This window comes from Chionomys nivalis, chromosome 8 (genome assembly GCF_950005125.1).
Source record: "Chionomys nivalis chromosome 8, mChiNiv1.1, whole genome shotgun sequence".
Classification (NCBI taxonomy): domain Eukaryota; kingdom Metazoa; phylum Chordata; class Mammalia; order Rodentia; family Cricetidae; genus Chionomys; species Chionomys nivalis.
In genome coordinates this window covers 39,180,051-39,195,556 of record NC_080093.1, presented here as the reverse complement: position 1 = coordinate 39,195,556, position 15,506 = coordinate 39,180,051, and the positions used below count along the sequence as shown (strand labels likewise).

At 39.2% G+C, this 15,506-nt stretch overlaps 1 protein-coding gene across 2 annotated transcripts in view; it reads left to right on the top strand.

Moving 5' to 3' along the window:
• The window catches only part of Trpm6 (transient receptor potential cation channel subfamily M member 6), a 156,734-nt gene that overhangs the window by 39,467 nt on the left and 101,761 nt on the right, over positions 1 to 15,506 (top strand). For both annotated transcript variants that reach the window (XM_057777855.1, XM_057777854.1), the window contains exons 3-6: positions 3,375 to 3,413; positions 5,453 to 5,630; positions 9,715 to 9,928; positions 10,457 to 10,581. In XM_057777855.1, the coding sequence (XP_057633838.1) occupies positions 3,375 to 3,413; positions 5,453 to 5,630; positions 9,715 to 9,928; positions 10,457 to 10,581 (556 nt within the window). The remainder of the gene's footprint in view (positions 1 to 3,374; positions 3,414 to 5,452; positions 5,631 to 9,714; positions 9,929 to 10,456; positions 10,582 to 15,506) is intronic.

The window sequence follows — 15,506 nt, the reverse complement described above, 5'->3', positions numbered from 1 at the left end:
CAGCTGGTAAGAAGCAGGGGAAGAAAGGTCTACGGAAAATTCCTCAGGCTAATCAGGTCTGTGAACTTACGACCGGATGTCATTGCCCTGATGGAAAACTGATAGGGAAATAGAAGAGAAATATTTTCACTAGGGTAGCCAGTCTATTTTAGATTCCCTTGAGCCATTGGCCTTACATCCGTTTAAAGTTTAGAAGTCATAAGTGCATGCTTGTGAAGGAAAGTGTGGTAAGGTGTGGGCAAGGACTGACATGGTGCTCTTTGCCTTGGTTAAACATTGACTAGTCCCACCCTCACTGAATTACCTATGCTTGGTAAGCCCTGTGATTGGAAATTCTTATTTTACCTGTGTATAAAGTGTTTATCGGATGCTAAGGTAACATGATTTTTCCATCATTTATCTTTTATGGTTTCATGTGACATGATACTCATTTCACTTCTTTGAATGGAAAATCATCTTCATAACCACCTTGGACCTCAGGAAACGCGACAGAGTATTAAGTGTGGCTATCCCTAAGATGCAAGGAGAATGATCTGGGACAGAACTCAGTGTTGGAGCATGCATTTAGTGTGCATTGGGCCCTGCCGTCAATCCCCAGCATTAGAGAAAGAGAAAACCACTGGGAATTTATTTATTTTAAGATAGGGTATACTGCCTGGACTGGCCTTAAACTCATTATTCTCTTGGCTCAGCCTCCCTGGGTACTACAACTACAGACATGTGCCACTATGCCTGGCTCTGTTGAACATAATTTTATGAAACATTCAATACTTCCTACTGTTTATGGAGAAAAAAAATCCTTCTCTGTTTGTATGATTGCAAAAAATGCAATAGATGACCATGGAAATTCCTCTTATAGGTCTATTTTCTTGGGTTCTAGTAAAATTCTCAATAAAAATAGCTTCAATGTGTTTTTTGTCTTTATAATGGATAGGAAACTAGTATTGTATTTGTTACTTTTCCAATGGGACAAAATAGCTGATGGAAGCAGATAGGGAAGAAGGGCTCGTTTTGACTTTAACTCCAGAAGGTCTCAGTACCGCATGTAGGGTAGGCACTGACTATTGTATGTGGCTGGATATTGTTTACATTGTTCAGACTAGAAAACAGAAGTGGTGGTTGGAGTGAGTGGTAAGTTATTACCCTCAAAGGCCTTCCATTAAGTGGAACATTTCTGCCAGTCAGGCCCCCCTCCCAAAGGCTGTGCACCTATAAACAGCACCACAGACGGTGGGGGTGGAAATCAAACATTCAAAACATTAACCTTGGTTGGGGGGGGACCAGATTAAAATTATAAAACTAGTATTTCACTATTTAATGTCAATAAAAATTTCTTTCTTCTATTAAATCTTTTTTAGCTCCGAATAAGAAAACAAACCTAGTAGGTTTGATTATAACTTCCTTTTCCTTTCTTATTTTTAAGAAAAAACACAAAGAAAAAGTGAAACTTAGAATACTGGGTTCTGAAGAGTTTAGACTGATCATATTTGATAAACAGTGTCTTTCTGTTGCTTAATTACAGTTTTTAAAAATTATTTTACACTTAAAATAAGATCATTGCCAACCAAATCCTGGAAGTTTTTTGTTTTTCTGAAAATTAAAGAGGAAAACTAATGAGGAAAAGAATTATATTCATATTAAGTCCCAAATCATTTTACAAATTAAATAAAATACTCATAAAAATCATGGCATTTTCAAAAGATTTTTAAAAAATTCATATGGATATATATTTGTCTAGAAAAGTAAAACTATTTTAATCTTATTTATTTATTTAGACACTAGAGATGGCATATAGGACTTCACATACTTCCCAGTCGAGTAAAGTAGAACAGTATTTAAAACAAGACAAAACATGGAGAGGACTTGCCTATGATATGTCATGATGTGTTACCAAACAGCAGTGATGAGAACTGAGTCCAGAACTCTGTGGCAGAGCCTCGCATATGCAAGGCTTTGGATTCCATTCTTAGCACTGTGCCAAACAAATAAACCAAAGCAAACCATACAAAATCGGATTAAACTAACCAATCCAAATTAACTAAAACAAACTAAACCAAATGAAACTAAGCCAACTAAATCAAAGAAAATAAAAGCCAACCTTATCAAAGTAACCAAACCAACCAAACCAAACCAAGCCAAACTAACCAATAATACCAACCAAACTAACCAAATCAAAAATACTCCAATGAAGCTGTGTTATGGAACAGAGTGGCATTAGTTAGACACTCATGTCTAATGGTGGATCAATGACTGTATTTGATTTGATATTGCTTTACACACACGTACACACACACATACACACACATGCACACAAAGACAGTGTCTCATGTAGCTCAGCATGGTCCGGAACTCAGGATGTCACAGAGAATGACCTTGAGCTTCTGATCTTCCTCATTCCCCCACTGGAGGGTACAAATTATTGGTGTGCGTCTTTATACCCAGTTTATGAGGGACTCGGGATATAATCCAAGGCCTCTTTTGTGCTCAGCAAGCTGAGGGAGCTACATCACTGGCCCTGCTTTATAAATTTAAGGTATTTAAAATTTATTACTTGATTTCCTAGAGTTCTGTGTTATCTTCATTGTTCAGAAATTACAGTAGCAAAGTAATAGCAACAACAATCATAATACCTACCCATGATGCTTAACCCTCCCCTGCTGGATTAATGAGGCACACTTCTGGGTGTGTTTATGAGTGTTTCCAGGGAAGTTTAACTGAGTAGGAAAAGACCCACCCAGAACGTGGTTGGTACATTTCCCATCGGCTGCTCCCAGAATGAATAAAAGGGGGAAAGTTGGGCACCAGCATTCCTCTCTCTGGTGGTGCCCGATTGCTGACAGTGTGAACAGCTGCCTCACACTCTCACCTTTCTGACTTAATCACCGCAATGGACTGTAGCCCCTTAAACTGTGAGCCAACACCGACCCTTCCTTCCTCAAGTTCTTTGATCAGATACCTTGCCATAGTGGTGAGAAAGGTAACTAATCTACCTTTATTCAATATATTGCAATGTAGCAGCTGGCACAAGCTATGTCAGATAGATTACTTAAGATAATTTTTTTCATCACCTTATGGGGGGGGGGATCAAAAAGTGTTTGAAATTATTTTTAAGTGTGAGAGCTGGGACTTAAAAGAATCACTAAGTCAATGGCATTCAAACTTAGGTAGTTTGGTTTCATAGTCCATGGTTTATTAATTTTGTCATTGTTTCTACTGTGTAATTATGCATAGGAAATAATATGGGAAGTAAATGATGAACGCATGTTTAGCAAATTCCAATTTTCAGACTGTGGAAAGTGATGTTTACTAGATAAGCATTAAGTTCTTAGTACATTTATCTGTAAACTAACAATGATTTTATTTCTTTAATTTAGATGCACTCAAGGCTGCCAAGTCTGTCAGAACTTAGTCAGGTGAGACTTTGACAAATCAGCTTCTTTTCATTTTAAGGCGTTCACAATGTGCTTAGGAGAGTTTCTTCAGATCTCCAGACCTTTTTCCTTTTCTTTTCTTCTGGAGGTTCTAGCAGGGGAGCCAAACTCCTTGTGAATTTTAGACTGAGGAGCAGTCCCCTTTATCCAGGAAGGTTGTCCTCTTCGTCAGATGACGGAGTGTTGGGAGTGACACCAATGGAACTGTGAGGGAGAGGTGGATCCTCTTGTGGCTGGATCAGGAAAAGCAGCTCTGTTGATTGAAGTGACAGATGTGTCAGGCTTCTCTCAGAAGTTGAGCAGACTCTGATTAAGGCACCTATTATTTCCTCTGAAAAAGATGGACGTATAAAAGAGGTGTGTGTGTGTGTGTGTGTGTGTGTGTGTGTTCTTCCTTACTTGAGCATGGAACTTGAGTCTAATAGAAGTTCTGAGTTACTGAGACATGCAAACATCGTATGAGATTTGACAAGAGCTTTTATCACCTAAACCATGTATGAAATGTGCCACTTTATTTTGCTATCACATCGCATTTGGATAAAATGTCACTCTATGTTGCATATGCAGTGAGGTATTTGACATATGAGTTACACATGTCGTATTTGCACAAAACAGGCAAAACACCTACACTGCACACTAAAGTGAACTTGGCAGTGCGGTACACATTGTAGCAGTGACACACATCTTAACGTGTGTGTCTGCAAGCGGGTTTGCCCTTCCTTTTAGTCAGTGGAGCAAAATAAAGTGTCCTTAATCCTGACCCTGTCCTAAAGTTTGTGAGTTTAAATGCTAACTTTAACTTTTATAATATTTGATTTTTATAGCTTGAAATTATGAAACAGGGTCTTGGAGTCTTGTTAAACTGCCTAGGGTGGACTCCAATTTCCAATTCTCAGGTCTCAGTCTCACTAGTACTGAGATTATAGGTGGTTATCACTGTACTTGACTTACTGGCTTTTTTTTTTTTTAAAACAAGGTCTCATGTAGCTCAGGCTCTCCTTAAACTTTCATGTTTCTAAGGATGACCTTGGACTTCTGATTTTCCCTTCCCTAGCTGTGTAGTATTTTATTATTTGTGTATACCTCTCTGCCTGATTTTTCTGGTGCTGGAGATCAAACCCTGGGCTTCTTTCAGGCTGAGGCAAGCACTTTAGCAAGGGAGCTATGTGTTTAGTCCTATATTTGCATCCTTATTGATGAATGTTCGGGTTACTTCATCATTTACAGTATTTTAAAGTTATGAGTGGAAAAACAATGAAAAATTTGATGCATTTGTAATTTCACGTCTGTCTTGACTAATATTTACTATGTGGACTGACATGAACATGTAATATTATTTATAAATGAATATACATATATTGTGGTCCATGCTAAAGGTTTCTGCCTTTGATAGAGTGAACGTCACATGTTTTACTCTATACTACATCATTAAACATTGTGGGTTATGTATATCAATATACACATTATATGCATGCAAATTATATAAATATATACTACTGTGTTGTAAAGATTTATAAAGTGAAGGAAAAAGGCAGATGAAGAACAGTGTGGCATTTTAGCTATAGAAAAGCCTTGGTTTCTCTCACTCACAACTACTTTTATTTTGAGTCCAGTCACCATCTGATGGCACCCTACTGTGGTCTAACTACTTAAGAGGCTGGGGCAGAAGCATCATTTATATCTAGAGTTTGGAGTTCAAGACTAGCTTGAGCATCCTGGTGAGATTCCATTTTAAAAAAAGAACAAAAGAATAAACAAAACAACAGTAAGGAGTGAGAGAAGATATTAAGTCCATTATATGTATTTATGATCTTCTTTCATGACATGGCCGACAGTGTCCATCAGTGTTAAGAAGGAGACATAGGGACTGGTGAGGTGGCTTACTGGGTAAAGGTGCTCCCTGCCAAGTGAACTGAATACCAATTTTAAGAGTTATTAATACATGGCATCTATACATCAATCTGAGGATTGAAATTATTGCACCAGTTTTCTATTTTGAGTGACTGTCTTTCTGAATTTAGGTGCTGCTGTGGCCGGCTGATTCAAGAGCATCATGGGTTAGATTATGCCTGGACCCTCTCAGCCGCTGGGGACGATGGAGATGAACAGTGGTCTGCTGAGAAGCACACAGTGAAGAGCCCTACAGATACCTTTGGCACCATTAATTTCCAAGATGGAGAACATATCTACCACTCCAAGGTCTGCTAATAACCCGAAGCTTCTTACTAGTTTTGAACAGAAGAGACCTTTCAAGTGTACTTCTAAGGAGAGAGAGCCACATGTCATGGGTTTACTTCAAAGGGAGCCATGTCATTGATCCACTGTCATGTCTGGCCAGGTCCTCACTTCCCTTAGGTGTAAAGGGCATTGTCTGCCTCTCAGGTGTAGGACTAGGTCCAGATGGGTGCGTAGATGACAGTCTAGGTAGATTATAGCAGCAGTGGGGACTGATCTGGGCTGAAGCTCCTAGGGCAGTTCCAAGTTCTCTGCTTGTGAGTCCCTTGACACACACTGAGGGTGGTCAGATGACACATCAGTAGAGTTTATTATCATTTTATTGTTAGGTGGTTTCTTCATTGTGGGGTCCAGGTAAGGATGTTTCTCCACTATGGTGTTTCTCATAAGTTCTCAAAATTAGTTTTCTTGGATGACTTTAATATTGTTATGCGATCATATGGCCTCTGTTAACTTTATAAATTTATAGAATAGCACCATTTAACATTTTAGGGTTATTTAATCAGTTTGTTCCCTGTGGGTGGTGCCAGAGAGATGGCGCTGTTTATGTGGTCAACAAGGTGCGGAGTCTGCACTTGCAGGCAAAGTGGAGTCAAGTCATGCTTGTAAAGTTGAATCTTTCAGGGCAAGGTGCAGCCTGTAACACTATGGTTTTACACAGCATGCCGTCAGTGACTTTGGGCAGGGCACAGCCTGATTTTAACAGCAGCCAGGAAGAAATAGAGAAGAGGGACAAGGGTAACAGTGTTTTTGCAGGGTACACCCCCAATGACCTAACATCTTCCCGTTCGGCCCCACCTTCTACAGCTTCTGCCATTTCCCATTAATGCCGGCGAGTAGGCCTTTAACAAGATGCTTTTGGGGACACCACAGATCCAGACTGTAGGATACAGTGTTAACAGGTCAACTGTCCCTCAGGTGTACTCTTCTGAGAGCAATCATCACCTGATGTTTTCTTAGCACCTGATTTCCCAAGTAGAGCAACCTCAGGACCTGAGGGCCAGTCATGCTCTGGAGGTGACCATCAGAAGGCAGCTTAATAAAGCTGCAGTGCATCTCTAGAGGAATCCATATTTATAGTTATCCATCCTCTTGCATTTAACTATGCAGGCTTATTTCTGTTTTAGTTGGCAGAAAAATTCCCCATCATTTTCTTTTTCTTTCTTTCTTTTTTTTTTTTTTTTTTTTTTTGGATTTTTCGAGACAGGGTTTCTCCGTAGATTTGGTTCCTGTCCTGGAACTAGCTCTTCTAGACCAGGCTGGCCTCAAACTCACAGAGATATGCCTGCCTCTGCTGGGATTAAAGGCGTGCGCCACCACCGCCTGGTTTTCCCCTCATTTTCTGATCCCCTTCGGAGTCTGATTCTTAGAGAATCAATGTTCCCTTCAAGTTTGACACTCTTTCCTTTTGTTGTTTTTGTTTATATATTCGTTTGTTTTGTTCTTGTGAGACAGGGTTTCTCTGTGAAACAGGCCTAACTGTCCTGAAACTCACTTTGCAGACTAGTCTGGCCTTGAATTCAGAAATCTGCCCTCCTCTGCCTCCCAAGTGCTGGGTTTAAAGGTGTGCACTACCACCACCAGGCATGCTATTTTTTTTTAAAGACATTTATTTATTTATTTACTTACTTATTTTAATTTTTTTTTTTTTGTGTGTGTGTGAGTGTGTATGACATATGTGTGGGGTGCTGGTGGAGGCCAAAAGAGGCTATTGGATGCCCGGGTCTAGGGTTATAGGTTGTTGTAAGCCACTTAATATAGGTGCTAAGAACTGAACTTGAGTCCCCTGGAAGAACAGCAAGTGTTCTTTACCACTGAGCATCCCTGTCTCTCCCCTTTCCCTCTGTATGTCTGTCTTTATCTCGTTGTTATTGTTGATTTGTTGCAGTACTGGAGGTGGAACCCAGGACCTTCTATGTGCAAGACAAGTACTCTATTATTATACCACGATCCCGGATATTGTTCATTCTTATCTACCTTTATTTACTCTTTTTTTCCTGCACATTCATTACTTATTGTGTGCCTATATGCTCCCTATGGTCCAAAAAGAATAGTTTTTCTCTATTTACAATGGTTGGCATTTGGGGAAGGACACAGGAAATAAATATCCTCACAAAAGTGGAGGATGCTATATGAGCATGTTCTTTGAGAGAATGAAAGTGATAAGCCCTTCTGTCTCAGAGAGAGGACACAGTATACAATAAGGAAGACATTCAAAGGTAGAGAAAACGGGCCCCTGTGTTAAGCTGAGATCTGAAGGTGAATAGGTGAAGGGGCCCAGTGAAGAAGTTTCTTTGCTTGGACAAAGGTCACAGAACATTCAGGAAAATTGAGAATAGAGCTAGACATATCTCCTGGCAATTGGCTTACTTTTTTCTTTAAATTTGTTTTTATTTGATGTGCATGGATGTTTTGTCTGCCTGTGTGTCTGTGCACCACATGTGTGCCTGGTGCCCATGGAGGTGGGAATAGAGCATCAGATCTCTTGGCCTGCAGTTACAGATGGTTGGAATTCTCCATTTGGGTGCTAGGAATTGAACCTTCATCCCCTGCAACCACTGAGCCATCTCTTCAGCTCCCACAGCTTTCGACTGTCTTTACAATGTGCACATCTGAGTGCATTTTTCTTCATGTCTCAGCAGAGTGTGCTTCATCCTTCCAGCTCATATTGAGCAGCATCCAATCTTGACAGAGACTGTCTTTTGTTTCCCTCCCTTGCAGTTTTCTTCCCAGAGTCCTTCCCCTCCGCAGAACACCATTCTACAAAGGATCTGAGAGAGTCTGCTTATTAGGTTGAGCCTGGGGGAGTGAGTTACTTATAAAGGAAATAGAAGAGAGGTGTTCAGTTGGCCTTTGGGTGGAAAACCCAGCGCTAACTTAGTTCTTTGCAGTGTTCCTCCAAAGAGCAGTATCTTCTAGCATGGGGAAGATCTAGAGTTGAAGACAGGCTCACCCTAGAGAAGAACTAGGGTACAGACAGGTGAATGGAACCCAGGCTCCCCCTTTGCCCTCACCCATTGCTCTCAGCAACTGAACCATCTCATAAGGGTCTGTTTGTGTGTTTGCCCTGCTACTGCAGTGTGTTGTAAAGCGTGGCAGTACAGTGCCATCTCTCATACATGGACTCACGGTCTTCCTTCTAGTCTTCCTATTACATGTGTAATGATAGCTGTACAGACCAGATGGTCAGAAATTCTAATATTTTACTTATGAAACAAAGTGTTCCTATATTAACAAGTTTAAAGATAAATAGCAAACTACTTTGTTATTTTAGAGGCTACTGTGATAGTTTATACTTGCTTGTATGGAGAGTTCTACCCATGCTTTCTTTTGACATAGACTTGTATTGTAATTAATGTTTTCCCAATGTCCCCCCCCCCCTTTTTTTTTCCATAACCTGGCTCATTCCTGCTGGTTGGGATTCTGTTTGAGGAAAATGAACTCATCTCACTGTGCAGAACTTAAGTGACCTGTGGCCAGGCATGTCCTGTAATGTCAGACCAGTGGCTCTCCTAGGTGTGACCTCACTGGTCTTTTTTTTGGCTAGCACTATCAGAGATGAATGTACTTATTTTCAAAAGAAAATTTTCTCAGAGGGATAATGGTATGCAAAGTAATTATTGGTAAATAAATTAACAACACAAGTTCGTGCTCCTGAATTTTTAAAGTGTCTACAAATATGAGAAGGATCAAGTAAATGCAGAGTCATGGGTTTCATCTTCTTTGTAAAGTTCCTTCCCGATGGCTTTGCTGATGTACTGATGAAGTATTTCTGCCTCACCTCCAGCCTTCTTATGAACCATGGAGTTCAAACCTCCAAACAGAGGAAGCTTATCTGTCATGGTTTATAATTCCCAGAAGGAAGTTGGAGGGAGTGTGGAACCTTTAAAAGAAAACATTTCCATTAGGTGAAGTTAAACCTTCAGAGAGGCCCTCAACACTTCTGACCAGGCTGAGGCCACTCTAGTGGCCCTGCTGTGTGCTGATTTTCTCTACCGACTTGCATGTTGCACTGTGTTCTCTTCATGGGTGTATACTGTCCTTCCAGTACATCAGAACGTCTTGGGATACAAACTCAGAACACCTGTTGCATTTAATGTTAAAAGAGTGGAATATGGAGCTGCCAAAGCTTGTGATCTCTGTCCATGGGGGTATCCAGAACTTCAAGATGTCCTCCAACCTCAAAGAAGCCTTCAGTCAGGGTCTGGTCAAAGCTGCAGAGACCACAGGAGCATGGATAATTACAGAAGGCATAAACTCAGGTAAAGCGCATGCCAGATTTTTACCTTGCACCCCACTTCCCTACCTAACCATGAGTCAAATACCCTGCTATCAAATCCCTACTCTATAGCACTCACTTCAGATGATGGTAGGGAGAAAGACAAACCAAACCAAATCAAATAAACAAACAAAAAATCTCCCACACAGTGGTCTCCGAACCGCATGCCTTTATATCAGAGTTAATCTTCAGGGTATTTTACTGGTACATTTGATAACACTACAATGCTCAAGATGTTAAGCAGTACATGGAACATTCTAGCCAGGCAAGAGTAGTGACTGTGTTAGAAATTGGTCAAGGAAGAGGAGAATTTTTCAGGTCCTGGTTCCGTGGTAAGAGGAAGAGAGGTTAAGAGAGGAGAGAGAAAGTCAAGAAGCCAGCATCCAATTCCACAGTGCTGAGTCTACCTTAAGAATGACATTTCAAATATAATCATCTATTTGTCTGTGAGAGTCATTGTTTATCTTGATCTATGAGCTGAAATTTGACTTCTGCTCTGGTTGTTTCATAGGAGTGTCCAAGCATGTTGGGGATGCCCTAAAAGCCCATTCCTCTAAGTGTTTGAGGAAAATCTCGACAGTTGGAATCCCTCCTTGGGGTGTCATTGAGAACCAGAGGGAACTGGTTGGAAGAGACGTGAGTAGACAATTCTTTCATAACAAAGGGAAATGAAATGTATCTGAATTGCAATCTTTATGATGGACCCAACTATCTGATAAGACAACTCAAATGTGATAAATCCCAAACCAACGTTTGCCTTCCTATGGCATCTGTCATCCTAGCTCATAAAATGTCACTTCTGTCTTGCAGCTGCCTAATCCAAAACCTTGGATTAAGTTTAGAGCAACCCCTTTTGTGTTATGCCTCAAATTCAATCTGTTGGTAAACTCTCAGCTCCTCCTTCAGAGTATAATCAGAATTTAACTTCTTTTTCCCTCCTCTGTCATTGAGGCAGATCCAAACGGCCATACTCTGACACCCAAATGCTTGGAAGTCTTCCTTTCTCTTTTGTGTTCTGTTGTAGTCTAACCTCAATGAAATAAGAGTAATTCTTTTTTTTTCTTGTTTTTATTGAGCTATATATTTTTTTCTGATCCCCTCCCTTCCACTCCCATCTTTTTCTACCCTCTCCCATGGTCCCAGTGCTCCCAATTTACTCGAGAGATCTTGTCTTTTTTTTACTTCCCATGTAGATTAGATCCATGTATGTCTCTCTTAGGGTTGTCTTTGTTGCCTAGGTTCTCTGGGATTGTGAACTGTAGGCTGGTTGTCTTTGCTTTATGTCTAAAAGCCATTTATGAGTGAGTACATATGATGTTTGTTTTTCTGGGTCTGGGTTACCTCACTCAATATGATATTTTCTAGATCCATCCATTTTCTCTCAAAATTCAAGATGTTGTTATTTTTTCTGCTACTGTGTAAATGTAACACATTTTCCTTATCTATTTTTCGGTTGAGAGGCATTTAAGTTGTTTCCAGGTTCTGGCTATGACAAACAATGCTGCTATGAACACAGTTGAGCACATGTCCTTGTGGTACAATTGAGTATCCTTTGGGTATATACCCAAAAGTGGTATTGTTGGGTTTTGAGGTAGTTTTCTAATTTTTTTAGAAATTGCCATAAAAGGGGCTGTACCAGTTTTCACTCCCACCAGCAATGCAGGAGTATTCCCTTTGCCTTATAACTTTTGTAGCATAAATTGTCATCAGTGTTTTTGATCTTGGCCATTCTTACAGGTGTAAGATGAAATCTCACAGTTGTTTTGATTTGCATTTCTCTGATGGCTAAGAATGTTGAGCATTTTAAATGTCTTTCAGCCATTTTAGATTTCTCTGTTGAGAGAGTTATGTTTATGTCTGTACCCCCATTTTTAATTGAATTATTTGTTCTTTTCATGACCAATTTCTTGAGTTCTTTGTATATTTTGGAGATCAGACCTCTGTCTGATGTGGGAATGGTAAAGATATTTTTCCATTCTGTAAGCTGCCATTATGTCTTGTTGACCATGTCCTTTGCTTTTGAAAAGTCTATCAGTTTCAAGAGGTCCCATTTATTAATTGTTTCTCTCAGTGTCTGTGATACTGTCGTTATATTTGTCATCTGTGTCCAGGAGGGCTACTGATTTTTTTGAGTTATTCTTGTATTCTGCTACATTACTGAATGTGTTTATAAGTTGTAGAAGTTCCTTGGTAGAATTTTTGGGTGGCTTATGTAAACTATCATATCATCAGCAAATAGTGAGAGTTTGACTTCTTTTCCAAATTATGTCCCCTTGATCTCCTTTTGTTTTCTTATTGCTCTAGTTAGATCCTCAAAAACTATATTGAATAGATATGGAGAGAGTGCACAACTTTGTCTTGTTCCTGATTTCAGTGGGATTACTTTTATTTTCTCTCCATTTAGTTTGATGTTGGCTGTTGACTTGATGTATACTGTCTTTATTATGTTTAGGTATGTTCCTTGTATCCCTGCTTTATCCAAGACCTTTATCATGAAGGGATCTTGTATTTTGTCCAAGGCTTTTTCAGCATCTAATGAGATGATCATGTGGGTTTTTTTCAGTTTGCTAATATGGTGGATTACATTGACAGATTTTGTATGTTGAACCATCCCTGCATCTCTGGGATGAAGACAACTTGATCATGGTTGATAATTTTTCTGATGTATTCTTGGATTCAGTTTGCCAGTATTTTATTGAGTATTTTTGCATCAATGTTCATTGATTGAGATAGGTCTGTAATTCTCTTTCTTAATAATGTCTTTGTGTAGTTTGGGTATCAGGGTAATTGTAGCCTCATAAAAATAGTTTGACAATCTTCCTTCTGTTTCTATTGTATGGAACAATTTGAGAAGTATTGGTATTAGTTCTTCTTTGAAAATCTCGTCGAATTCTGTGCTGAAAGAATCTGGTCCTGGACTTTTTTTTGGTTGGGAGACTTTTGATGACTGTTTCTATTTATTTAGCAGTTATAGGTCTATTTGATTTGCTTATCTGGTCTTGATTTAATTTTGGTAAGTAATATTTATCCAGAAAATTGTCCATTTCCTTTAAGTTTTCTAATTTTGTAGAGTACAGGTTTTTGAAATATGAGCTAATGATTCAACAGAGTAATTCTTATAAATTGGTCCATGCCGAGGGAGGGGGACTTGATCAGGGGAGGGGGAGGGAAATGGGAGGCAGTGGCGGGGAGGAGGCAGAAATCTTTAATAAATAAATAAATTGGTCCATGCTATTCTCTTTGTCAGATACTCGAGAGGGTCCATCCTGCATACAAGCCTTGCAGTGTTTACACAGAGCACAAATCCCACTGTTAAGTTGGCCCTTTCTACTTGTTTTCTCTTAGCTTACATTCTGCTCTGCTTCATTCATTCCTGTGTACTGATTCTGTATATTTAAGAGTATGTGTATATGTGTTTGTATCTATGTATGTAAGAGTATGTGTATGTGTGTTTGTATGGGTGTAAGAATATGTGCATATAGAATATGTGTGTGTGCAGACAGGTGTACTTGCATGTATGTATGTAGACTTGTGTGCCGTCGGAACACAACCATGGTATTGTTTCTTAGGTGCCCTACATCTTTCTTTGCCTTTCTTTTGAGATATGGTCTCTCAATGGTCTAGGCTGGCCAGTCAGTGAACCCCAGGGTTCTGCCAATTCTATCTCCCTAGTACCAGCAATAAAAACATGTACACATATACTACCATGCTTGACTTTTTTTTTTCCCACCTCTCTTAGTTCTACTTTTTTTTTAAAATGTGCATTCTGGGGACTGAATCCAGCTCCTTATAGGCTCTTTGCCATCTGAACATCTCCCCAGACCCGTGTCTGTTTCTATCTTTGCCCGTTTGTAGGGAATGGACTGTTAAACTTATGTATAAAGCACATGCGTCTTTGTTGTTATTGAAAATATAATGCATTAGAAAAAGATGTAAGGAAGTAATTATGATAATATTTGATATGTTATCATTTTAGAATTTGGTTATATATTTGTATATATGTAGAGCTAGAATGCTTGTTGTGTGTGTGTGTGTGGTTTATGAATCTGTGCATATGTATGTACATGTGCATGCCTATGGGTATGTCTATGGAGGTCATAGGTCAATGACAAATACCTATGTTATTTTTCTTTCTATTGCTCTTCACCTTAAATTTTGAGAATCACTTGTTGAATCCAGAATTTGTTTTTTTTGGCTAGGCTGGCTATCTGCTAAGCCCTCAGAATTTACCCATCTATCCCCACAGCACTAGTGTTGAAGGTGCACATCGTCCTGCCTGACTTTTTTTTTTTTTTTTTTTTTTTTTTGGTTTTTTTCGAGACAGGGTTTCTCTGTGGTTTTGGAGCCTGTCCTGGAACTAGCTCTTGTAGACCAGGCTGGTCTCGAACTCACAGAGATCCGCCTGCCTCTGCCTCCCAAGTGCTGGGATTAAAGGCGTGCGCCACCACCGCCCGGCCCCCTGCCTGACTTTTGATGTGGGTGCTGGGGATCTGAGTGTAGGTCCTCATGTTTGTGCAGCAAGCACATTACCATGTGAGCCTTTGCCCCAGTTCCTACAGAATCTGTTTTTAAAAAGTAATTCCAGGATCTCACACTATGAATCTGATATTTGTTGTTTGATTATTCAACAGTTATTTCATGACAGTTGGTACAGACTGGTCATGGTTTTTTTGACTTTTAATTTGGAAAGTCCACATATTAAACAGTGGCAATGCTTCAACAATGAATTCTTCTGTATCATTTCTTAGTTTTAATGGCTATTGATTTGCTGTTCTACTTTGTTTCATTTATTTTTTATCCATTTTCAAATAATGGTGTTCATTACTTTGAAACAAATTACAGACATCAAATAATTGTATCTTCAAAATAAGAATTCAAAAACAAATTCCCCCTTTTACTCAACTCACAAAGTAGTAGGTTTTCACAGGACTTTCCCCACACATCCTTATTTTATTAACTGTACCATCTTTTTTTTTCTATTCTTCTTCCTTAATTCCAGATTAAACCTTTCACTTCCAGAATCTCCTCCATCTGCTTTCATATCACATGTGTTCTAGTGTCCATTTCTTGCCGTGCCTTGTCCACCTTATGTCCATTTTCTTGGTCTCTTGTCTCTATAGATATACACTCTGGATTAAACAAAGAAACATAAAAATTGAAGTTATATATAAACGAAAGCCAGAGTTGGATAGTGTTTTTTATGCTTTCTATTACAAAGCTTAAAGTTGATATATTTGCTTATATGTCCTTTGCATATACTTATCAGATTCCTTGCTTTTAGTAATATGGAATAGCATATCCATGGTTTTGTAGAAAATTAATGACTAAATCTATCTTAAAATTATTTGTTTGTTTTTGCCCCAACTCCTTCTAAATATAGTATGATCACATGCAGAAAACAGACTATTAGTAGGTGATCTGGGGACTATTTATAAAATCTGCTACTACTACTATTACTAACACCCCCCCCACACACACACACTATGCACTTAAAACCTAGTTCTCTTACTTTTCATAGCTCTGTGGATGTGACAATTAACTTCAATGATTCATGTATTTGT